We start from the raw sequence: 27,191 nt of genomic DNA on the forward strand, positions 1-27,191 counted from the left end.
AAAACCCCAATAGAATTAGGATCAGTAATTGTAAGGCTAAATGTGATTCACCACCAGCATTGCATTTTCCACCAAACGTAACATCTTTAGTTTTAAAGATTTAAAGTTTCTACATTTCAGCCAGTATGACAATTTCGCAAATAGGTTGTCTCTGTTATTTACACACTGTTTTCTAGAATCAGTATGCTGTTCCATTCAAATCTACCAGCAATTCAGGAGCCAGCGCAAAACCCACAATCTAATCCAGTTCAACACCTGACTCTTGAACACAACCTGTTTTCTAGAAACCCTTGTTTACTTTTGTGTGTTTCTATATTTCACTTACTATTGTGTATAACTATTCCATTCCAGTGTGTATTTATGGGTACTGTATTCTCTGTTCATTGTTGATTTTTCTTTTTTATTGCCCTGTATTGCTTTTGCTCTTTGCATGACATTCAACACCTGCCTGGTTTTATCACAAATGTATCTGTGAATTGGTAATTCACACTTTCATCACTTTCATCTATCTTCCTCCACATTGTGACACAACAATATTGAATTTCTGCTGAAACCTCGGTTACATTTCTTGAGAGTGCAAAACTATCATTGGAGCTAATTCCTGATTTCATAATCAAGGATGTTTGGTGTTTGTAGTTGTATTGTACCAGTGATGTTCTGATTGGCTTCCATGAGTCTAATGAATGTCCTTTTACCTTTTTCCCATACATTTTTATGCCTTAGCGAGAAGCAGATTCTGAGAATACACCACAGGTTCCTCTGTGGTTCTTTAGCTGGGTAAAGGGTTCATTAAATAGAAAAAGCTTTATAAAGTAGAAACCGGCTGTTGTATTAGTACAGGATTTATAAAAGTGACAAACTAAATAATCCTTTTAGGAATGTTCCAAGAGCTTGTATTAAATGTTTTATGGACAGATTTTCATGGATATTTTACATTCATGGCATTTGGTGGGCACACTTATCTAGAGCGACATTAAAGATTTTATCAATGAATACAGCGATACTAGTTCAGCTAGGTCACAGGCTAAGGATACCATGTGTCTAAAACTCTGTTGAGAGGTAATATAGCACTGTATAGCACTATATATAGGACACTTACTATTCTTTTTTAATATATAAAAACAAAAAAATATATATGAGTTAGTTTTCAGTTAGTATTTCAGGAAAATGTAGGTCTTCAACCATCATACAGTCATCGTTATAGCCATTTGTAGCCTTATTACACCTATTCTCAAAATGCTTTACTGTGTCATTTTATTTATTACAAGTTCTTTGCGATGATACAGGGAAATAAATATGACATAAAAAAGCTTTCTGATGCCTTTTAATACATCTGTACGGAAATTAGTGCATTTTCCAATGAACACTTCTCCCCTTCATCGCTTTCTGTTCTGATGCGGTCCATTTAGCATTTGAAGGATAATAGCTTTTGAAGGACATGTGTATGGAGATGAAATGTAGAGGGTAGGAAGGTGGAAATGATTTGCCACAATAATGTGAAATGGGGTTGTTTCTACACTCACTCCTCCTCTACGGCTGAATCAGAATGTTCTTATGAACCTGATCAGTTCTTTCAGGGATGATGCATCTTTTATTTGTATGCGCATTATCTGAATTCAGTTAAATTAAATTGTATTTGTATAGCGCTTTTAACCATTTTTATCCCCAATGAGCAAGCTAGAGGTGAAAGTGGCAAGCAAAAACTCCTTGAGGAGAAACGTGGAGAAAAATTGAGAAACAGACTCAAATGGGAATTCATCCTGATCTGGGTGACACCAGATAGTGTGATTACAAACCATTTCTCTTCTATAAGGGTAATTGCATAACTATTCATTTTAGTGTCTATCTTGTTGAAGTTATCACCTGTTCACTGATTTTATGATTATGTAGTATCATATGAAGTGTTGTATGCCGGTATACAGTATAGAAGAAACACTAATACTATATGATACTAATGTAAAATATATATTACATATAGATTTTATATATATATATATATATATATATATATATATATATATATATATATATATATATAGAGAGAGAGAGAGAGAGAGAGAGAGAGAGAGAGAGAGAGAGAGAGAGAGAGAGAGAGAGAGAGAGAGAGAGGGGTCGGCAACCTGCGGCTCCGGAGCCACAAGTGGCTCTTTCATCCCTCTGCTGCGGCTTCCTGTAGATTTGGAAAATAAATATTTAATTTAAACTTATTTTATTTTAGTTAGTTAGTTTTTAAAAAAATGTAATTCTAAATTCTAAGATTATGATGCTATTGTAACATTAAAATAAACCGTGTTTAATTATGCATCATAACCGAAATCCGACACACAGAAGCAGATGCATGTTTGGTTTGCGGCAGCCGGCAAGTTAAAATTTTGATGACATGAATACGAAGAGGACTTAATTAGACATTGAACATTTTATTTGAAAGTAACCTTCAACCCAGCATCTTTTTTGTTAAGGTTAGTTCAAACTGTTCAAAATATTTTTGTTTGCCTGCAGAAATAAAATTTTGTTTACTCGGTAGCAGTTCATTGATTTCATAAATGCAACACACTACAGTTTTTTCTATACTTTCCATAAAGGTAAAAAACGATATATTCAGTGTTATCTTCATTTTAGATGTGAAAAGGGTTTTGTGGCTCCCTGTGTTTTTTTTTCTGTGGGAAACGGGTCCAAATGGCTCTGAGAGTGTTTAAGGTTGCCGACCCCTGGACTAGACCTTCCCAGATTAGGCTGCCCACAGGCGCAATGAGCTGCTATGGCTGAAAGAGAAAAAGAAAGAGAGAAAAGCACTTGTTAAAGTGACCTTGAAACCCGCAATAAATAAAAATGCGAGTCCAAAACGTCCACTACAGACATTCACTTGGCAGACCACTTGTATACAGCTTTTCTATTTGCTTTCACGAAAATAAAGTGCCATTCATAGCTTGATAGGATCCTCACAATAAGAGACTTTTGTCTTCCACATTTTGTAGATGTTTACAGCTGCAGTACTAATGATTACTATAACAAGCCGTCACATACCACTACTAAGTTATGCAGTCGATATGCTTGCAATGTAAGGAATAAAACATGATATGAAATGCTGTTACAAAAATATAATTCTTGATGTGCTGTGATGTGGGAAAAGTGTTATTCATCACAATTTTTTTAAAAATTAAGATCAGGTCCTTGGAGTTCCAATGTATCCTATTTTCTTTTTTTTTTTGATTGCCTAGAGATATTACTAGAACCTGACTGGAGTCCCATTGTAGCAAACAGATTTGCCATGATAGAAATGGCACATACATTTCGTCAGTGCAAAAACCAAGCCATGCCATGTCCAAGGATCTCTCTGTAGACCTCTGTAATCAATCTGTGCCAGGAAATATCTGGGCAGGGATATACACCCTAAAGCACAGTGGGCTCCATTTTCCATGGAATGGAAGAACAATAACTCTTAATAGATCTTGATCCAGCCAAACTCAGTAACTGGGATAGCGGTTTCTTGTTCAGAGAGGTGACCTAAAACCCGATAACCACTCAGAAAGCAAAGTCCTCTGAGAGCAGAGGTCCTAAGCAGAAACTATACAGAAACCACTCCTGACTAATAGGCATATGTAAGGCAATTAAAGGAGCGTGAGGAAGAATAGTCACTGATCTTCTGAAACATATATGTTTAACAAATCCAGGTACTGCTCATCAACTGCTCAGATAATACCAACCATATGGTGAAGCATGGTGTTGGCAGCACCATGATTATGTGGGTGTGTCTCAGCAGTGGGGAAACTGGTTATAGGGAAGAATAAATGCAGCCAAATACAGAGAGGTCTTTGAAAACAACCTGCTGTGGAGGGCACATAGTCTCAGACTTAGGCAAAATTTCACCTTTCAGCATGACAACAAACCTGAAGCATGCACCCAAGACAGCGGTGTGTTGGAGACAAAGAGCTGACTTGCACAAAGTGCTGACACCCGAGACAATGTTTTTATTATAGACCACTTGTCAACAATGATGTGCTGTAAAATAACATAACATTTTCTGTGCTGTTATGCATTGCTGAGGAAGGGTTGTTTCCAAAGAATTTACATGTAATGTTCAGATTTATGGCGTTTGGCAGACATCCTTATCCAGAGCGACTTACAGTTAAGGGGTAAGGTCCTTGATTAAGGAATCAACAGTGCTAGCTTCCCCTACATGCTATGTAGATCTAATGCATTTGATTTGCAGTTTTCTTTTTGCTATTTTGTTGAGCATGTGAATCTGAGTGTGTGTTTGAAGTTAAAATAATTGTCCCTAAGTGTGTGGGTGCGTGTGAGTGTGTGGGTTTGTGTCTGGGCAAAATTATGCAAAACATAATTCAATATGCTGTGCTTCTATTAAATTGAATACAGTTTGAAAGCATCAATGATTAAAATTTAGTGACTATTGAAACTGAGGCATTATTCCCTGCAGAGCAAGTCCCTATCTAGAACTGAAAGTCCCAGATAATGAAAAATCCTTGTGTACCTTTACTCCTAAATTACATTTCAGGTCATTTTTGAAGTTTTGGTGTTATAATGCTGTTTTTCAAGGTCACTGCACCTGTTTTTGGTTCACTCATCATTGTAGCAGCATGGGTGTGTTTTAAAAGTGCCATCATTACGTTACTGCAATGTTTTTGCTCTATATAGTCTCTATATGCTGGTAGTAAGATTTTGAGTGTTTCTTTAATGCTACATAACATTTTATTCCTATGTGGTGTGTGTGTTTGTGTGTATTTCTGTGTATTTGTGTGTGTGGTTCCTACCATACGTTTTTCTGTTTCAGAGAGGTTTTATATGAATTGGCCTGTGCTGAAATGTAATACTGTATGATAGGTAATGATGAAGGATCTCCATCTGGAACACGTTGGTGTGAGGGGAAAGATTAGATTCAGTATTCAGGATCAGTCAAGTTTAAGAAAAATATTATTTTTATTATTACCGATTATCTACGTAAGAATATTATGTTTCTCAGCAAATCATGATTTCATTGCTTATATTACGAGAGTGAGAGGGAGAGAGAGATTTCTGCTTTTTTAAGAGATGTATTTATTTATTTGTTTGTTTGTTTGTTTGTTTGTTTGTTTATTTATTAGGGTTTTTATATTTGTTAACTTTAGTTCCAGATAAGTCGATGCTTAATAAGGATGATAAAGCCTGTGAGTGCTTGGGCTACCAGCCAAAAGTTTTTCATCTCCTGGCCAGCTAGTCGCACCTGTGTGTGTGTGTGTGTGTGTGTGTGTCTTTTTTTGTGTGTGTGTAACCATTTCTCTGTGTCTTTTTTGTGTGTGTGTGTCACAGTTCTGATGAAATTCCCTGCCTCGTTTGTGGGGATAAATATTTACAACTCCCACTATTCTATTATTTTCTCTGCCCTTGTATTCTCTCGCTTTCTCTCTCTCTCTCTCTCTCTCTCTCTCTCTTTTCTTTTTTTCTAACCCTCACTTTCAATTTTTTTTCCCTCTTCTGGTTTTGCATCCTACTCTTTAAGAGTCAGCTAAGGCTACAGAGGCTTAGCAAGGCTTGGATCAAACAGTGTGAATAATGAGCCTGTAGAACCTCAACAGCAGCAGCCGACTTGATTTCAGCGTTCGACCTGCTTGTATTAGCATGGATTGCAGGGATTAGCGAAGCAGCTAGGCTAATGCTTTTGCAGCATTGCATTGTTAATGTACTGACAGGGTCTAGTAGCTGTCGCCAAGCTTGTGTGCCCAGTTTTAAAGGATTTAGAGTTACAGCTAATCTAAAGCTGAGAGGTTCTAGCTGCTTGGTTATAGGCTGGAGTGGTGAAAGGCTTTAGCCTCATGGCTAGGCTAATATAGTGATAGGCTTTAATGACTTATTGAGAGCTCAGTTAGAATGATCTGCAGGTTAAAAGATATCAGGGTAGTGAAGCCTGGGATTATACCATAATACTAAGTAATAATTAGTATGATTTCTAATTAACTGGAACAGTTACCTATCATTAACGAAATATAGAGAAGGGTGATTTAAAAAGATCTAAAGATAAAAAATCTAGATCTAAAGATATGGCTTTAGGAATATATCCAGTGATCTGAGCTGCACTAATTTCAGCCCTGTTTTGCACTGTACAAATTCTGTTAACATTATTAACAGAATTTGTACAATCACACTGTACAAGAGGATCCTAAAAAAAACGCTTATTGTCTTATGTCTAATATCTCAGCTGAATTCTAACAGATTCTGCAGTTATGCTAGAATTACTTTTGTATTCTGTCATGCTATTTTTGGCTTTTAGATCAGCATTGTAACACTCTGAGAGAGATTTCTTTCACTTCAACAGCATTGTCATTGGCTGTCCATGTTCTCAACATGAAATTGGTCTCAGCATGTTACATTATGTTTTCTTAACAATTTTGTTAAAAATCTTTATTAACATTTGCATATTTTCAATCAGTGACAGCAAAATCATGCCAAGACCTGTATACAGTATAAACTGTAACTTTATGTTTGCATACTCATATAAGAAAATATCTTGTTTCAACCTGAAACATGAAGCTACATTAACTTGTTTTCTCAAAAGCTTAATCTATACTATTGGAATGAAAGTATACACCAGTACTCCGGTCCTTTGTGGATTAGACAGCCCTGTTATAGAGAATTGAGAAAACCATTGGGGTCCTTTTGGTTGTCACTTCAGGGGAACCCTTAAAGGTTCTTTACAACATTTGCAGTGCCTTTTGAAAGCTAACAACCCTTTATTATACAATATATCTTTACACAACCTATGAAGAACCCTTTTTTCTAAAAGCCCACTAGGAAGTCAGTGTGACTGGATTAGTGTTGGAATTGTATATATGTTTTTAATTGTTAAACGTCCTTAATGAAGGTATTTTTGTACGTGTTAGTTATATGCAGTCACAATTTAATACAAATTATAAATCCCTACGGAAAAACTGTTACCAGATACCCTCATCCAGAAAAGCTTACGTTTATCGCAAGGGCCCAGCAGTGTTAATGCTGGGATTTGAAATAAAAACTACTTTTGATTAGTAGCCCATCAGCTTAACCACACGGCTACCACTACTTAGACACAATGCTCCATTCTACACTAGTCTATGGATTTCTGCAAAAGATGTATTAGCATTTAAAAGACAACTGTGATTTGTACAGCATTGGCTCAGTAGGCTGCTTTTGCCTTACAAAAAACCTCCCCATAAAGATTCATACTGAGAGAACAGAACATTCAGTCAGCTTCAAACCAACTTTAGAAAAATGCTTTTCAAAAATTATTATTAATACAAACAAAGCAGCATATTTGTAAAAATTTAATTGCAAATTTCACTTGCCTGGTTGTATGTGCTCAGACGTGGAGATAAGAAACAGTGCTACTGCAATGGAAGGTACTGAATTTTCTAAATTAATTTAAAAAAAAGTGGTCCTGTGTGGAGTAGAATGTGCGCAGCAAGATGGTCAGGATAAAAAAGGGTAACTGGATAGGGATTTGTAGCTGAGAACTAAATGGCATACGGATAGAGTTTTATGGCTGAACTGGGCATGAATATGATTGGTCAGAAGGTATTAAGTAATTTTTCCATAGCTATAATTCACATCTTAGGTTTACGTGGATGCCCTTAATAGTATGTAGTAGTACTTCATTGAAAATTGTATCAACTACATAAACAGATTAAATAAATAACATGTTCTTTAACAAATAATATAATCATTTACATGGTGAAGCTTTCTGTAAGTAAAAGTTTATTCATAATGTGTGGAAGGAGACTACAATGTCATAGCTTTGTAACAATCAATAAGTCCAATAGACAGACTTTACGAAAGTGGTGTTTGTGTTTGCTGGTTTATTGGTTAGATGACAAGCTGCATTTGGTTTTTGTTTAAGTATGTCATATTAACTTCAAGACTGAGATATTTAAAAAAAAAAGTAGTTAAAGGGTTGAAGCTGCTGTAAAATTCTGATAACTTGTGATAAATTGTGATAACTGCAAGCTAAACGTCGCAAGAGATTTCACAATATTAATTGTGACTATAAATTGTAAAAATTTTTACGATCACTCATTAATGAATTAAAAATTGTATCAGTATCAAAAAAAAAATACTGTTGTGTAACAGTAATAAAACACTTCAGGATGTCACACAACCAAACCATTACTTATTTTACCTTAACAACAAACCTTACATGTTTTGTTACTTATTTATTCATGAATCTTCCTCTAATAGAACTTGCATAATTTTTCCTAAGTTGCAGTCATGTTTTTAAGTAAATTAGCCTGTGCTTGCGTAATATTGTACCATAGTAATATGGTGTGCTGCACGATCTTCCTCTGGCTTCAGGTAGGTAGATGTCTGCATCAGATTTAACACTGACGCTTGCCTACAAACCTAAAAATGGACCAGTGCCCACTAACCACAAAGCACTTATCACACCCCACACTGCACCACACTTCCTCGAATGTTCTAGCACTGTTTGACTGGTCTCACCATTTCTCTGAGTACAAGGAAGGTATGCATCAAGACTCTTCTCTGTTCTGCTATTAGTTAGTGGAATAGACTTCGTCTAGATATCCAAATGGGGGCATTGGATCCCCCATTTTAGAACTAACGAAATGGTTTCTGTCCACTTTTCTTCTATATTACATAGTGTTTTAAGACTGATGGTATTCTTAGTCCATGAGCTACTGAATCACTATTGATGTAATCACTGATAGAGACTTTACAGCACTTTTGTATGCTGATCAGGATAAGCCAAAGAGCCACATGCCATAAATGTAAATGTAAAGCAATGCAATCGAAAAAAACAATCAAAATCCAATCAACTGCTGTCAATCAAAAGATGACAAAGACTTGAGGATGATTCAACTTTATTCTTTGCCATGGTATGGATCCAGTCCCCCTTCAAAATGTAGTGATATTCAGCCCATCGAGCAATATCACTGTGCTGGAAGTCGACAGCTGTTTGTATGTTACCAGATCCACACTAAGTAATAATTGTGCAACACTTGACTGAGCTTTCAGGTGTTTGTGTGGAAAATGTGAATGCAATAGCACAAGGTCACAGCGTTCTGGGTTATTATACACGGAATCTGTCAAATATTATTACATTTTTTCTTTTTTCTGAGCTGTGAATAACTTGTCAAGATGGGTATCAGTCTTAAGTATGCACTTTGCCAGCCTTGGATGTGCCTGGAAATCATATAGACAGATTTTGTGGAGATGGTGCAATGAGCATTCTTTTGCAGCGTGTCATTTTGCTTGGCCAGACTGTGGCCTGGCTATTTTTAAAAAATCCCTTTTGTTATGAGATTTCCTCTGTCTGGAAGCCAGTTCACCAAATGTCAGCAAGGCTGATTTGTCAGCTCATGTCAGAAACAGAAGATAATGGCCAGACAGGTTTGAGCTGGCATGTAACTCAAATAATCACTCCTTACAATCATGGTGGGTGGAAAAGCATCTCAGAATGCTCTACTCATCAAGGCTTGTGGTGGATGAGCTCCAACAGGAGAACTGGGTTGCAATCCTAAAAGCCAAGAAGCAGACTTGTGTTGAAGAATGGAAAAGTTTTCCACTGTCCAGTTTTGGTAAGTTTGTGCACACCTGAGCTAAGGTCACTGCTTTGTGTGTTTTTGCATGTTTTTTCTTGGCCCATGTATGTTTTCTTCAGGTTTTCTGGTTTCCTCCTAATAACATGATGCTCTGTGATGACCCATTATATTGATTAGTATTTTGTTCCATGACAATTACAAGTTAGGTTTTTACAGTCAATGAGACTGTAAATGAGTCACGTTCAGGCTCGAAAGCTCTATATTACCTTTGTGTGGAAATGTCTCAGTGTCTCTTTGCAGGCATTATGCATCTAAATAATCGGTCACATGTCATTTCTATAGTGCTGCAGGTGTTTTTTATTGTTGTTATCAGATAAACAGGATTGAGTGAGTGCCATTGCTCATACGTTCTGTTCTTATTGGCGCTGATATGCTTTGCTGTCATGGTTACTCAGCTTCTCTCTGCCTGCTGCCTGATTCCCAGCTGTCCTTGATGATGTCACTGCCAAAACAGTTCAATACCGGTACTGACTGTCCCTTTCTGCTTCCTTGCAGGATCTGAAGAAGGTGCTGTCGTTCCCTCCATACCCGGGGGACTTCCTGCACCCGGTCGTGTATGCTTGCACCGCTGTCATGCTGCTCTGCCTTTTTGCTTCCATCATCACTTACATAGTGCACCACAGGTAGGTCAGTTCCATCCGCTCTCATTAGGGTCTAATTTTCCAAGTCATTGGGGCGCTATAGAGATGCACATGGTCCTCTTTTCTTCTTAGCCTTAGTCCAGTTCAGCTCCAGGTAACATTAGTTAAGCCAATTTCAGCTAAACATATGGAATTTTCTTAGCAACTTTTGAACATATTTATGATTTTTAATCCAACACATAAATATGACAGACAGGCAGGCCATTATATACTGTATGCTCTGGCTGTATATATTCTGCTGGCTCAACAGTTAAGGTGTTAAGGTTCATCTAAACTGGGCCAAAATCACAGCAGTGACACAGGTCTGAAATGGTTTTTCAGTAATAGATTTTGAAATTCAAATTTATAACAAGAAGGACTAGACATCTTGTTGCTCGAGCCATCCCAAGAGACTTTATGACATGTTTATATTGTGGGACCCTTTAAACTTGGGTTAAGGAACTATTCAGGCAATTCACAGCTTTCTTCTTTCACAACACTTTAAATAAAATTTATTGAACTTGCATTTCTTCTTTAGTCTTGAGCGTTTTTATGGTTCTTTGGTTGACAGTTTTTAAACGTCAGTTTTCACACACAGAGTGCATTTAATGTTTCAATGTGTCCTGAAGCTCATTGTTAATAAATTGAACATTAATTACAGATTCATTGGGTGAACATTATGGTTGTACTGTGTTGTTAGCTTTTATGTTATTCATTTCGAAGCTTTTGCTGTTGGTATATGTAATTTTGTGTATAGTGTGTGTAATGGGACATTAATCATGTGCTCACAGGTGCATGTATCTGTTTCAATATCCAACAGATCTGTAAGGTTAATTCACCCTTCTGACTATCCAGTAAGGCATTGGTAACAGCTGAAAAAAATCCATCTTAAACTAAACTGTCTTGATTTGTTGATCTCACCACTACAGCACACCTCTAGCCTCAGCTTTCATCTTTTTCCTCTTCCTCATCCTTCCTCTTCAGTTGTTTTCTTTAAACTGGTGCTGGGCTGCTTGCTATGAGTCAGGCCTGTCTAACAGACTGTCTTAGTCATTGAGATGGGAGCCGTGTCCCTGTGTCTACACACTCATCAACGCCCACAGACTTCTAAAGCGTAGATACTGATCCACACACATTTGCTTCTCACTCAGCCTTTATTTACCTCGGATTAGATAATATTATTCTACACTTCGATGTCACCTTCTTTCATTTGTTGGAGCAGTTTCTCTGTAGCTGTTTGGATGATGATAATGAATGTATTTTATCCTGCAGTCCTGACTGTTGTCCTCTTGTTACTGTACCGGCCCAGACATACACACTCTCCTACCCAGCTAAACACAAACATGGCGTTCACATGGTATTCTTCTGGGGATGCCAGGTTAATGCTGAATGACCCTCTGAAGCGTTTACAGTCTCGACTGCTCCCTCCTGCCTCAGCATTGCAGATTTATAGACAGATAGAGTCACTTTGTAGTGTGCATAGGGCACTATTTCTGGGAGATATATTATCAACTCCAGACAAGACAATTTTTCTCTTACTTTCTTTTCAATATTAACTATTAAAGTGAGTGACTAAATAGCATGCTGGTGCACGTGCCACATGGTTTTCCTATAACAATTAGTGTTGTATCGAGTTGTTATTTTTATGATGTTTAAAATAACATCACTTACACTAACTATTTTTGTGGAAAATGAACAGTATAAACAAATTAATTATTTTAGGCCACAATTCTGATATAAATTGTTTCAGGACACTGTTGGCTTTCAGTGTGAGACATTTTTACCTCTGTTTGGATAGAGAATTTTAGTTGTTGAATTTAACTCCTACCAGTATAAAGAAGCACCTGAGGCATATCAGAGAGCAGAAATTAGGTTTGATATCACCATTTACTACACCATTAAAGATATTGTATTGTATATATAAAGATTTGTTTTTTTTTTTCTTCTAACCCTAACCTTAACACTGATCCTAACTTTTCTATGGATATATCTCCCCAGTAGGCTAGGTAAAAACAGAAATACTTATGCTCTGAGTGTCTACTGTCACAACCAGGAGGGGGAAGATAGACCCATACGCAGGATAGCTTCAAATAAACAGGGTTTAATAAATAATAAACACAGAACAGGAACACAGACGAACTAGACTAGACAAAGGACGAGGGTACACTGACGATGATTCGATGCATGGTTAAATAGACATGACGATTAACAATAGGGAACAGGTGTGTAGAGACGGGGAGGAGTAAACAAAGGCGAGGCAGACACGTGACACGGAACATAAACAGAAGCACGTGGCCAAAAGTCCGGGCTGAACCGTAACATCTACTCTCACATGAATCATTAACCACAGTGTTGAACATGGACACCCATAATTACACAAGTGAAAATGTCATTTTTTGGCCTCTGGTAAATAGAGTCCATTCATGCAATTTCAGGCAATCAGTCACAAAGCAGATACAGGTCAAGATAGGCTTCAGTTAATGCTCACATTAAACAGAATGTGGAAAATATCGTCCACCTTGTCCATGGCATAGATGCTGATGTCAACTGGGCTTTGAGTATTTTAGAAACTACTGTTCTCCTGATATTTTCCTCCACAGTCTCTAGAGTTTACACAGTAAATGATGTGAAAAACAAAAATAAACCTTAGGTGAGCTTGCAGTTCTCTGAGTACAAATGCATTGTTGATGAAAAGGGTCAGGGGGGAATGACCAGAATATCTAGTTACTGTAACTAAAATACCCACACTTTATACAACTGTGGTGAGCAGAACAGCATCTCAGAGAGTGAGGCATGTGAGCAGAAAACCAGGAACCTGATGCTGTAGTAGATACAATTAACATTTCGCTGAAAATGGACAAAGACCAGGTTGTAGCTTTTCTGCTCATGCTGGTTGCAAAGAGTGGCTGTTTTTAAGTTATTATAGACTTTTTGTCAGCTCCCATTTGTTAGCCAAAAAATTTCTTTGTATTCTTTTTTCATTTTATGCAAAATTCTATAATAATATATAATTCTATAAGAAGAACACCAAATAAAGTAGATGATGAATGAGAAATAGGCAATAATTCTGCTCAAATAACACAGCTTTTTAACATTATTTATCCCAACAGGCAAAAACAGCAGAAACTAAACTTATTAAGTATGGGAAGTGTGCACTTCATATGCTTTGTTGTCACAGTACTACAAACAGCAGAAAGATTTGGCACAAACTACAGCAGGGTTTTAAAGGATGATCCCCAGACCCCTATACACAGCACTCCATTCGACTGAGCTGGAGAATTCTTGATTAAGGCTTTAAAGTGTAAAACGCAGCCCACACACAACTGTGTTATATGTTCTTTTTGTAACAGTACAATCCGGATCAGCAGGAAGGGATGGCACATGCTCCTGAACTTCTGTTTCCACACAGCTCTGACGTTCGCTGTGTTCGCCGGAGGCATCAACCGCATCAAATACCCAATTTTCTGCCAAGCGGTGAGTCCTCAGCCTTTTCATAATCACACACTCTTTAAATCCTTTCATGTTCTCTCTCTCTCTCTCTCTCTCTCTCTCTCACTTTCTCTCTCTCTCTCTTTTCCTCCAAGCAATGCTGCCTACTGAAATGTTATTTTTGTGCATACTGATGTGCGCTGACTTCCTAATGTATACAGGTTTTTCACTGTGTGTGCTGCTAACAATGGCTACATTCTTGATGACCTCTTCCTTAATGGATCTTAGCTATTGGTCTGCATTATTTATCCCCATCCCACTGGAGCTTTTTTAAAGATTGGTTTATGTGCATGTATCCTACCTAGAGGGCACCATTCATTTATTCATACATGAACTATGCAAAGTATACATTGACTGCATTCGCCCGCATTAATGGTAGCCATTCCTGAAGAGTGGCCCATTCTGTAATATTAAATAGTGACCTATAATCCACAAGACGGTTATAGCCCTGCTTTCCAGACCCTAGAGATGTGGCTATTCAAAGACTAATGTGTTGTTATAAATGTAGAGCAGTTGTGCCAATGTCTAGATTGTCAGTGGTAAACTCAGAAACAGCTGGAATGGAGACTTCAACCTTCCGATTATGGTGACTCATACAGCATTCCTTTCAGTCTCACTGAATAACATTTCAGCGCTGAAGAGTAAAGTGTGAGAACTAATGCTTTACTCTGTCAAACAAGTGAAAATTGTAGCTATAAAAGTCTGTAGGCTATCAGAAGACATCACTGGTTAAGTAGCTTTTAGAAAAAACTACAGTCATGCAGCTCATTAATGCCTGTAATTGCCTTTTGACAATACCATTTCATAGCCAGAACCCTGTTAAATATAGCTCAAAGTTTTATTCATGATACAGCTCTCGCTCACTGAAACGTTTCATTCTACACTCCCGATTTAGCCCACACACAAATTTAGCACCTACTGATAACTTTGGATCTTACAAAATTTTAGATCCAAACTTTTGCTACTTTTTTAGACCAGTTTTCTGCAACATTTCATTCTAACTGATTGACATGAAAGAAAAGAAAAGAATCAATGAATGTAAAAATTGGAAACATCACCAATCATTTTGGAAGTTAGCATTTCAAGCAACATCTCCCTAATTATATGCTGACGAAATAAACAAAAAATGTAATGCCATTTTACTTTACTAACAGTATAGTCACAGTAACAGTAATAAAGTTCATATATCAACAGGCAGCAATAGGAACAGAAACATGTTAATACAGTTAAGAAGTTTTAATTCTCATTTACAGATACATAGACACACTGGCACCATTTTTGTCTTCTTTGTTTTAAAATTGTCTGTGAATAATGTGTTAGCATTGAGACTTTGCTTCTTTTAAAAGCTCACTGTTGGTGAAGGGCTTCTTTGGCTTGTCCAGGAAGTTGTCTCGGATGGAATGAAGCCTCAATAGCAGCTTTAGATCTTCCTGTGGTTTTTGTGAAAAGTGACTGCTGGGCATTTAAACACAGGCCGTGTGAAAGTGCTGTATATTACCCTTTTTCAACAACACTAAAGATATCAAGCAGTATGATGCTTGGTCATATGGTGATAATTTTCTTTTACATGAAAATATATGAAATATATATGTATATGTTTTTTGCCACCTCTCATTGCTCAGCAATGGTGTCCTGAACAGAGTTCCTTCATTGACAGTATCTGCAGAGGTAACCTAAATTCACAACTGTAATGAAAGTGCCCAGAATTAATTAATTTTTTTTTGGCATCTCCCCAACATAGTAGTACACCACCAAATAAATATCTAACAGTTAATATCTAGTCAATCATCATATATATTAACACTGGATTTAAAAAAAAATGTTGTTGAGTGTATATGGATGCTTGCAGTTTACTAAAATTACTAAAAAATCGACTGACCAGTGCCCTGCAGTCAACCTGCAGATGACTACTGCTTTCCACTAGCCCTTGAAAACCAGTGTTGTATGGCCTTTATTTTTATACAGGCTAAAAATAAGCTCATGTATTTTATGATGCAATAACATTTGCCTGGTCTCATAAATCCTATTATAAAATAGTTAGTGTTTACAATTAGATTTTCAGCCCACCTGTTTTTTAAAAACTGCTACACTGACAGATTTCTGTTATTTCTGACCCACCAACTTACTTAAATGCTTTCAGATGAAAACGGCAGCTGGTGGAGCTATTAGATGAGAGGGCTAAAACCTGTCAATAGCTGGATTAGGTATTAGGTTTGACCAATACATTATACCACAGGGTCTCATTGATAATAATAATAACAATAATAATAATAATAATAATAATAATAATAATAATAATAATAATAATAATAATCCTCATGATCATCATCATCATCATTGCAAACACTCTACAGTTTCCCAAGTTTTCCAAGAAATCACAGGATAGCAGAGCTGTAAACTTTGGTTAAAAAAACAATCAGGACTGATTTTTAGTTTCGCTCATGATATACGTGTTTGGACCACAGACCGTAGTGGAATTCTCTGACTGAAGGAGGAAAGGTCTAGATGAACAAATGGGCAGCAGGGTGGCAAGGTGGCAACTACTGTGACCTGTGGCATTGTCTGTTGTGTGTTTTTCCTTACCAGTTTGCGATTGTTTTTTCTACTTTGTGCACCAAATTTATATCTGGAGAACAGTTCTGACTATCAAAGATCCTCTGATAGCTTTTGTTTAGACAGGTTTCAACATGATGTGAGCCAAATTTAGTGAAGATTGAACAAAATTGAGTAAGAATACCAAACATGGCAGTTAGATGGAAACATATTTACCATGTTGTTTGACTAGTAGGTGGCAATAGTATTAAATTTGTTGCATAATCCGAAATCATTTCCCTGAATATACCACGTTTATATCAGTAAGTACGTTCCTCACTGAGATACAGCCCCATGTCCTGTTAGGCAGCTTTGTTGTGAGATATGTTGGGCCATTATCGGCAGACCGTTTGGAGTAACAAAATTATTTTCTGAGGCTTTCTCTGAAGATGAAGTGAAATTTGGTGATGATTATATAAAATATATCATATATATTTAAAAAAACTGGACAAATTCTAAGAAGCACAGAGGTCAAAAGATAGGACTATAAAATACATTCAAATTAGGCCTAAATTTGGCACAATGGTGGCATTAGAGCATTGACAGCCCTTTTGGTTCCTTAGACCAGACATTCTTGGTTTATTCAAAAGAAGAGAAAGATGAAGAAGAAAAGGTAGAATGACAATAAGGTACTTGGTCCATAATAATTAGAAAAAGGTATTTTTTAAAATATTGTAAAGATAAATAGCACTGGGACAAATTATCTCTCTCTCATACACACACACACACACACACACACACACACAGAGTAGACTAGGAGGTGCATTAAAGATTTTAATCGTTAATAGTTTTTGTATTTCAAACTTCTGAACAGTACACCGAATAGAAATAGAATAGAAATTTTAACTCAGAAATAGAATACAAAATAGAATTGACCAAACCAAAGACATTACGGTTAATTTGTCTGTCCTGTCATCTTATTTGTACTTTGGTTAGACGATTCGTGCTCAATCTATCAACTTCTAGCTTTTCCTCCAAACACAATTTAGGGGAAAATAGTGGCAGAGTAAATAATCTATTTGTTCCTGTTCATAACATACGTGTCTGGCGCTGTATTGCGACTGCTGATGATGCACGACACGCGTCACTGGAACATACTAGAAGATATTAGTCCATATTTAGCTTAAATGTGGGACACCTAGCCCTTCATACCATTCTGTGTTTTTTTACTTCTGTACATACTAAAGTATAGATTTTTTTCATTGAAAGACCCCACTGAATCAAACTGACCCTGCATATTAGTAATATATTAACAAATAGTTCATAAACATGAATTGTTAATGTATTAGTTATAATCTCTAAACTGTTATTATAAAGTGTTATAAGACATATAAATATTTTATTTACATACTGTTTCTTCACATCCTGCTCTGTTGTTCAGTCTGTTGTTCTGTCATATTTTTATGAAATATTTCCATCAAATATTATACCATACATGTTCTACAATAGCAAACACAGACTGGTTAAACCTGGATATTTTAGTGTGGTGTAGCTTATCAGGATAGTGTTTGGTTCTGTACACACTGTACACATTGTTTCAATCATTTCTCAGTGCACGCATGTAATATTAGTCGAGTTGCATAAGCTGATTAGTGATTGGTAGGTTGTGAGAAATCCCAGGACACCAAGCTACCACCGCTGGGCCCTTGAGCAAGGTGCTTAACCCTCAACTACTTGGTTGTATAAATGAGATCAAGGTAAAGAATTCTGGATAAGGGTCTAATATTATAGTCTTGCTCTCTGTGTAATTTGTACTTGGATTAAACATTGAGAGCTTTTGTAGTTCACCTCTAAATGTATTTGGGGGAAAAAAGATGATAAACCACCTCATACACATTCACATTCATTACACCCATGACTGTATTTCACACGTGCCTCCATATTCACTGCTGATGAAGTGTCACAGATCTGATAGCCAAGAGGGCTGAAAAATATCAAACCAAAATGAAGAGTAGTCCTAGGAGGCATTTGTCTGAACATCTGACATGATGGTCATTGGTAGGCTGCATGAATCTACAGTCAAAGATGGAAAGAAACCAGCCCCGGCTTTACTTCTTCATACCAACACAAGTTTGCAATATTAAAAAAATGCATGTTCAACATCCCTATTGACTCTTTGTCCTTACACAGGCAGACACACACACACACACACACACACACACACATATACACACACACTTGAAACACTTGAACTTTACACATACATCAGCAACTCAGCATGAAATCTTCTCAAAATCAGCATCTTACAGACAGACCCCATTTGAATCCCTTTTGAATGGGACTGACCTTGAATATTTTCTGTTATTGGTTCAGGTTTATGACCTATATATGCTTTTGTTAAACATTTGAACTCATACACAATAATAGTCATGGATCATGGGGCTGAACTTTAAATCTGCACCTTGGTGCATATTTTATAAAATTGAGGCTGGCCTGATTGAGATGCTGCCAGAGTTTTATTGATCTGCTTTGTATTTGAATGTGTAAGGGCAGAGTTCCAGTTCTGCCCCACAGGCATGTTTAGCACTATTTCTGTGGAGGCCTAAGATGCTTTTTACGAATCAATCTCTCTTTCTCTCTCTCTCTCTCTCTCTCTCTCTCTCTCTCTCTCTCTCTCTCTCTCTTCCTTAGAAAGGGATTTCAATTAGAGCCTGAATTTGCCCAGCTATTTTTCCTTTCTTGGACTATTTTTTATGGCTGTGGAGCTCCCAGAGTTAGCTTCAGCTTTAATGGCTTCTTATTAAGGTGCTAAAAAGATTAGTTGATTAAACTTAATAACATTAACGGTAACCTTTTGTAATAAGGCCATTTGGGTGGAAATGTTGAAAATGGGACACATAATACAGTGGATAGAAAATGAAGGGAGGTGGTTTTAAACCAGTTAGATGGCTATGGATTAAGGGACACATGACCATAAAATATGTGATTTTGAACATGCTATTTTAGATGTAGTCTCCTTTTGCTGTTAACATAACATCCACTCATCTGGGAAGGCTTTCCACTAGATTTGGGGTGTGGCTGTGGGGATTTGTGCTCATTTGTTCACGAAAGCATTAGTAAGACCAGGCGCTGATGTTGGGTGCAATCAGTATTCCAGTTCATTCCAATGTGGTTCAGTGGGGTTGAGGAGAGGCGACTGAAATTCTTCTACTCCAGCCTTGGCAACCATGCCGTCATGGCCTTCATTTTGTGCACACTGTCACTGTCATGCTGGAACAAGTTTGAGCCTTTTTATTATAAGTGTAGGGAAATTGTAATGCCACAGCATACAAAGACGTACAATACAATTGTGTTTTAACTTTGTGGCAAAGATTGGGGAAAAAACACATATAGGTGTGATTGTCAGTTGTCACATATGTTTGAGCATAAAATAGTAATTCTGCATAGCAGTAATAAAGGTAACAAACTTTTTTCTTTTATTGATATGGCCTCATGACTGGGTTTTGTATGTTAGCAAAGGCAAAGCAGTTCTTCATAGCAAGTAACAGTTTGTTTTTTCTGGATAATTGAAATCAATTTTAGTTACTTTACTTCATGTTTGGTTTCATCAGGGATCTGAATGCATTAGCAATGCCAGACGTATCAAAGAATTAGCAGTGTAGGCTTAAATAACATGGATCTCACATTGACCCTGAATTGACAGGAAGCTGAGCTTTTTGTTTCAAACTATAGCCAGTTAAACAAATTTATTGGGAAGGCACATTCTCCAAAATGAATAGTTAAGCTACAGTATGAAATTCTAACCTCGTGCTGATTGACGTCCAAGACACCCGCACCACAGCCTATTCACTGTGCCTCTCTATCTACATAACCCTTTATTATCCTGACTTACCCTCTAACAAACCTACCTACATTTAATTCCCATCGATTAAAACTCATAAATTCATTCAGAGAGTTGTCATGACTGAAATAGTATCTTGGGGCCATGCTGATAGTATTTACTAATTGTTCTAATGCAGCGGTGTCCAATCTTATCCACAAAGGGCCAGTGTGGGTGCAGGTTTTCATTCCAACCAAGCAGAAGCCACACCTGATTCCACCTGTTTAATCAGTTGTTCTTGGCTTTTAGTAGACTCTGGTGTGGCTTCTGCTTGGTTGGAATGAAAACCTGCACCCACACTGGCCTTTCCGGATAAGATTGGACACCGCTGTTCTAATGGAATTCACAAATGACTGTGGCCAGTAGATTAAGGTAGATTAATTAGATTGTGCTTCAGTGATTACAATTCCGTCTAAAAGACAAAATTGTTATGAGTTCAACTCTTACAACTACCAGATTGATGCTAGAGCAAAGTTCTTAGCCTTTATCCAGGATTAGACTCTGCCTCACTTATATATCACTTTATATATAAATATGTCTGCCTAATGAATAAAAAAATATGATGTTGATGTTTAAGAGATCTGATCTTGGCAGCTTCTGGGTGAGCTGCAGTATTTAGTGACGTGTGTATAAATGTTTTAAAATGGCTTTGGTCAATTGATTCATTAAACATATTAAATCTGAAGTCTCCTTTTTTGCCTCCCTCATATCACAGTTCATGAATAAACTAATGTGATCAGCTCTATTTATGTTAATATGGAATAAAAGCACTCATTTATCTGTGTATCCACTCTGTGACATATAATAGTGTGAGTAGCATGAAAAAATCTACTCGTATTTATAGGGATGTGTAGATATTGCAGATTATCATGGTTTATTTGGATGGTTATTTTTTAAGGATGTTGGAACGGGGTTTTTTAGTAGTGTCGAGCAGAAATTAACCATATGTCTGATTCTGTGTGTGTTGTCTCTTAGGTTGGAGTAATACTTCATTACTCGTCTCTGTCCACCATGCTATGGCTGGGCTTCACAGCTCGGAACATCTACAAACAGGTTATCAAGAAACCCCCCAAGCCTCAGGACGGAGACATGCCTCCTCACCCCCCCAGGTCGCCCATGCTGAGGTTAGACACACTTGCACACATAATGCACATTCATCGAGTGTCTGTCTCTCTTTATTATTCTCTGTGTTCAACTCTTTTGTGCAGGTTTATGTGATTATGTTCAGACTGATATTGGTGCATGTTCAGTGACTGGAGCTCGGCTTCGAAGATTAAAAAAACACAATTGGATTTTGATTGAAATTCATTCTGAATCAAGCTGGTTCAGCTGCATTGAAAAGCAACAGAGGTGTTTGTCTCTTTAATGTTTTGTACCAGGGATGTTGTTTTTAACCTTCACATTGACCCGCTATTGATGTTATGCTAATATGCTACAAGGAATTTATGTTGGGCCTGCATGGGGATAGATTCTTCTGGCCACCCATGGAGAAAATGTGCAGAACTAGTAGGTTAGAACAAATAGAAGTATGCATTTTCCCATCATGCTATATTAAATGCATTAATATGTTTATTATAAATAATCAGTATACAGTACAAATATAACAGATTTTGTGCCATTACATCAGGATGATACAGGAATAGTGCAATGGAATAGTGCAGTATTAGCAGCCTGGTGTTGTACTGTAGTCAGTTCGGTGTAGTGGATCACACAACACTGCCAATGAGTTTGTGTGTGAGTGTGTGTGGTGTACAGTCCAGCTGTTTGTGTTCGGATGACATTTTGAATTGATACGTGAGTGTGAAGGAAGGGTCGTTCTAAGACCTAATTCTCACTTTGTTTGACTTCTGAAAGATTCATGGTCAAAAATAGTCAATGTCTTTTGTTTAATGTGGCAACATCATTATCATGTATGTCATACAATCACCTGTTTCTCCACTTTTGTCAGTTTCGAATTTGTGCCCTCGTCTACAAGGATCTAGGATTTTTAAAAGTAAACAGATGGAGGTTAATAGAAAATCCTGCAGATGAAAGCGCTTGGATGTGAGAAGTGAAATTTTACATTTACCTCAGTTTCTGGAGGCATTTCGAGATCATGCTAAGGATATTAGGAATATGGAGATTATTGCAGAATTTTGTGCTTTACTCTTTGACTTTCACAAAGGTGTTGCAATCTATTAAACTGAATACCAATCACATTTCAGTCTCTGTCTAGGTATTGGTAATTATTGAAAAAGCAATCTCTGCTTCCACATGTTCAGCAAAAACATATACAGTATTGACTGACTTACTTCATGTCAGCATCTGCAGCTGGCAATTTGACATGTTTGTCTACAGTATGTTCCCCCAGAGATAAAAAGCATGTGTGTGTGTGTGTGTGTGTGTGCATGTTCAGTGCCTAGGAAAAAAACACATATACATTAGTATTAGGAATATACAAAATGTATTAGGATTTGTTTACATTAAGAAAGTTTGAAAACAGTGATTTTATAGATCTAAAATGAAAAAAAATATTTGTTCACAGTAAATGACAAATTTATGAATTTAGGAAAATGCCAGGGATTTTTTTTTTTTCTGGGCAGTTCTTGCTCCCTAGGGTCCCCTTCAGCTTCAAATAATCAGGATCGCTAACATAATCATTGCCTTAATTTGGGCAAACTGTTGGCACTATCGGCTTAATGGCATAGTTTATTTAACATATAGGAATTATTCTAGTTTGATTTGACTTGAATTAACTAACTAACTATTAGAGTTTTCCACAGTTCCACAGTTGGTCAAAGTTCCAGTTTTATGTTTTTTTTTTGCTCATGCTAATTAGTTATCAACCTGTTCCTAGTTTCAGGATTGTCTCATGTATTTACTGTAGGGACGGGTTTGTTCTATGTAAAATCCTGTTTCTTTTATGCCCCTTTTCCATCAAAAAGAACCAGGTGCTGGTTCAGAGCTAGTGCTGGTGCTGGTTCAAAGTTGGTTCCACTGGCGAACCTTCTAAGAACCGGCTAGAGAGCCATCACACAGAGCCGAGTCTGACGTCACTGTATACGTGTCACGTGTCCCACCAACTTTAGCGCAGCAGCGGCAAACACAAACACATCAACAATGGCGGATGTTGCTTTACTGTTAATGCTCATGGCTTTGTGAACCTACATTAACACCCAAATGCGGCGAATCCAACGTGTACGTGCAGCTCCATGTAATCTGTATAAACGGAGGTTGTAATCGAGAAAGTACATAACGTTATTTTATCATTAACACAGTAAAAAGTTAGCCTTAGCATGTAGCTACGTACTATCATGTGTGCTGATAATGTATCATATCGCGGTAAAGTAAAAGTGTATTAAACATTAGTATACTTAAGGTACATTATCAAATGCGCTAACAGTAGCCCCGCCCACAGCCCCTGACACAAGCGGTTCTTAAGTCTAGACCAGCGGCGTTTTGGTGCTACTTAAGAACCACTTTTCCTGGTTCAGACCCGGTGTTTTGGCTGTCGAAAAAGAAAGAACTGATTCTAAATTAGGCTCTGGCTCTGAACCAGCACTCGAACTGCCTCGGTGGAAAAGGGGCATTAGAGTTACAGGCTGAACCATATGTTTGGTTTGTGCTTGATATCTTCTGTTTCGACTTTTGCTTTGTTTCTTTGGTGTTTGATACTGATTACCACATTGCCCTCGTTTGACTTCAAACCTGTTTTGGTCAATAAGCATTGACTTGTATACTGATTTCTTAAATATAAATCCTTCAGATTTCCACCCTGGTGTGAAGAGCCCTTTTATCAGGATCCTGCAGATTTAACCTCTGTTCAGGCAGCCAAACTACAGCTTTACCAAATGAGTCTGATAGAGTATCCTACTGTGTATCTTTGCTGATGGGAAGTGGGCTTTGCAAATTGACAAACAGCTCTAACCTCACAAAACACTTCAAACCCTTATTGCAGTAGTCTCATTGAACAGTCAGACATTTCTGTTTTCAGACACGGACTCAACCCAGCTCTGCAATCTGGACTGGCATGCAAAGATCACTCTAGAATGTCGTTCTAGAGCAAGGCTAGGTGATGTTATTCACAAAGGCAGAGACTGAGAGCAGGCTTTTCCTTTCAGCTAATCGGGATTGCACCTAATTCTACTTATAATTGAATTATAATCATTTGGTGGTATCATGTTCAATTCAATTCAATTCAAGTTTATTTGTATAGCGCTTTTTACAATGGACATTGTCTCAAAGCAGCTTTACAGAACATAAACATAGAACAGAAGATAAACATAAGGAGTAGTATAAAGAATTAATATAATAAAAATTCAAAATATATATAGTTCACAGTGTTTATGTATGTATGTATGTATGTATGTATATGTATTTATCCCCAATGAGCAAGTCTGAGGTGACTCAGTCTGAGGTGCCAGCAGTGGCAAGGAAAAACTCCCTTAGATTGGTAAAGGAAGAAACCTTTAGAGGAACCAGACTCAAAGGGGAACCCATCCTCATGTGGGTGACACTAGATGGTGTGATTACAAATATACAGTCAGACAAGTGTTGTATTGGTGTAGGGATCACATGGAGTTCAGATCTCCTCTTAGTATCACAGAGTCCAACTGCAGCTGGTAGATCTGTAGATGTCTCAGGATTCTCACAGAGTCGGCCTCATCTCAGTGGAGGTCCAAAAACTTCATCGCACGGAAGACGATCGGAGCTGGTACAATGTCTGGGTGTCTCGGCATGGGTAGAAAAAGAGAAGAGCAGTGCAGATGGATTAACATATCTGCTGTTCAAATGTGCAAGTCTCATGTGTGCTTGTGCTGGTTGATGGACCATTGTGTCTAGTTCTGCACCAGTCTAAAGGAAATTATTCAGTTTTGCATTTGAATGGACATTTTTCTGTGGACTGGTGCACAGGAAGTAGACACTTCCTAGACTGGTTCTGTGGAAAAACCAACCTCCAGCCCCAATTTTGACTTCTATGGCACAATTAAAAACCTTTAGAATAAACAAAATTAGATCACTAATATCTGTATCACTGATAATCTGTTTTAACTTGAACTCTCAGCTTCCTTGAACATCTGGGAGGATAAATCATACCACATGATAGTTTATAACCACATAGTTCATAAGTAAAAGTTAGGGTTAAAGGTACTTAAATCCTTAATGCTTCCAGTGTTTGGTGTTTCAGTTCCAGCCCGCATGTATGGTTTTTGCATGTTCTCCCACGATACTTCAGGGGTTTCCTCTGGGTACTCTTCCTCCACTAGTACAAAGGCATGCATTGCAGGCTGATTGGCATCTCTAAAATGTCTATAGTGTGTGTGTGTGTGTGTGTGTGTGTGTGTGTGTGTGTGTGTGTGTGTGCGCGTGTGTGTAATTGCATACCCTGTGGTGGTGTTTGTGCCCCATCCAGGGTGTCCCCCATCTTGAGCCCCAGGTCCCCTGAAATAGGTTTTAGGCTCCCTGTGACCTCTAAGTAAGTGGTCCCTTCAAATGTACTGAAAGATTATCAACGACATAATGCTGCACTGGTATAATATCAGGCATAACAGCTTTGCTGGGATTTCTTTATTATTTTTGGAATCACATATCTTGTTAGTCCACTTTATAGGTGCCCACTTAGAGATTTAAATATATCATCAATTTATCAAATATACATTTATTTCCCCAGGACTACTGTTCTCTTGATATGTTTGAATGGTGGATTATTTTCAACTCAGTGCCCCTGAGTTATTTATCAATTCCAGCAGCACTGTCCCATCTATTATACTAGGTCTATTTGTATTATGGTCAGGAGAATTGCATTTACATAATATCATTAAAATGATACCTGCTACTTCTTCCTAGCCCTACAGCAACCCAGGGAAGGATGATTTTACCAGTGTGGTCCAGTTCTGTATCTGCATTTAAATAGAGATATCTGCTCTACCCCTTGAGCAGCGAAGGTTAAGAGCGTTGTCCAAGGGCCAAACTGTGGCAGCTTGGCAATGCTGGGGCTTGAACCCCAACCATCTGAACAGAAACCCACAGCCTTAACCTTTGAACCATTTACCTAGCATATTAATCTTGTTTCCATGGTCCTGTGAGCCACTGGGTATACTGGTACTTGATAACACAGACAGATGTTATTGGAAACTTCACCTTCAGCGTGAAGCTGGCTAGTCTGTTAGCTAGAACAATATTCGGATTACCAAAATCATCTTGTGCTACAATGTGAGTTAGTTTGAGGTGTCTGGTTATCTAGATATAACATTCATTTTACAACCCTAATTAAATTTCTATTCACCCATCTAAAGTCATAAGACAAATAAGATCCAGATCTCTTTATTTATAATAACCTCCTGCTTTTATAATACAGAGTGAATCCCATTTTTCACATTTTCCTGCTTTAAGCATGTGATTCAGTCTTCAATCAACCAGCACACCAACTGGCCTTTGTGGAAGATGTCAATAAATGTTTGGGCTCCAGGCCCCAGTAAAGTTATTTATGTTACTTATGACCAATCATTTTTTTTGATAGTTCCATTTTTTTAAGTTTATTTCTCACAAGTTTATTGTTCACACTAATGGCTTTTAACAAGACCAGTTCTTCTGTCCAATTCGCTTCTAACAGCAGTGTATATGTAACCTCACAGTTTCAGCAATACACGCGTGTGTGTGTGTGTGTGTGTGGGTTGGCTGGCTGGCTGGCTGGGTGGGAGTGTGTGTACAGGGTCGCATCTAAAAGCAGATAATGTCTTGACTGTGGCACTGGGCTGATCCTCTGTGATTGACTTTAATGCGAGCTGTCACAAGACCTAGCCGCTGAGGCCCAGCAGCTGGAGACAAATCAATTTCCTTCACCTCTATTGCACTCCTACACACACACACACACACACACACACACACACACACACACACACACACACACACAAACGCCACTCAGAAACCATTCAAACACAGTCTTAAATGGAAACCCTTATTGGCCAGGCCACAATATCAGCCTCATAAGAGCCCCCTATTCCAATGTCCTCAGCTGCACTGTCTTTATGTAACTAGCTGTGGTAAGAATTTTATCAGCAATACATAAATCGAGACAAATCACTTAAGAACCATAGAAACCCATAT

At 37.6% G+C, this 27,191-nt stretch overlaps 1 protein-coding gene across 3 annotated transcripts in view; it reads left to right on the forward strand.

Annotated features, from left to right (window-relative positions):
- The window catches only part of LOC132847463 (adhesion G protein-coupled receptor A1), a 188,082-nt gene that overhangs the window by 154,795 nt on the left and 6,096 nt on the right, over positions 1-27,191 (forward strand). For all 3 annotated transcript variants that reach the window (XM_060872760.1, XM_060872761.1, XM_060872762.1), the window contains 3 exons: positions 10,080-10,207; positions 13,555-13,678; positions 21,081-21,229. In XM_060872760.1, the coding sequence (XP_060728743.1) occupies positions 10,080-10,207; positions 13,555-13,678; positions 21,081-21,229 (401 nt within the window). The remainder of the gene's footprint in view (positions 1-10,079; positions 10,208-13,554; positions 13,679-21,080; positions 21,230-27,191) is intronic.

Source organism: Tachysurus vachellii, chromosome 6, assembly GCF_030014155.1.
Source record: "Tachysurus vachellii isolate PV-2020 chromosome 6, HZAU_Pvac_v1, whole genome shotgun sequence".
NCBI lineage: Eukaryota > Metazoa > Chordata > Actinopteri > Siluriformes > Bagridae > Tachysurus > Tachysurus vachellii.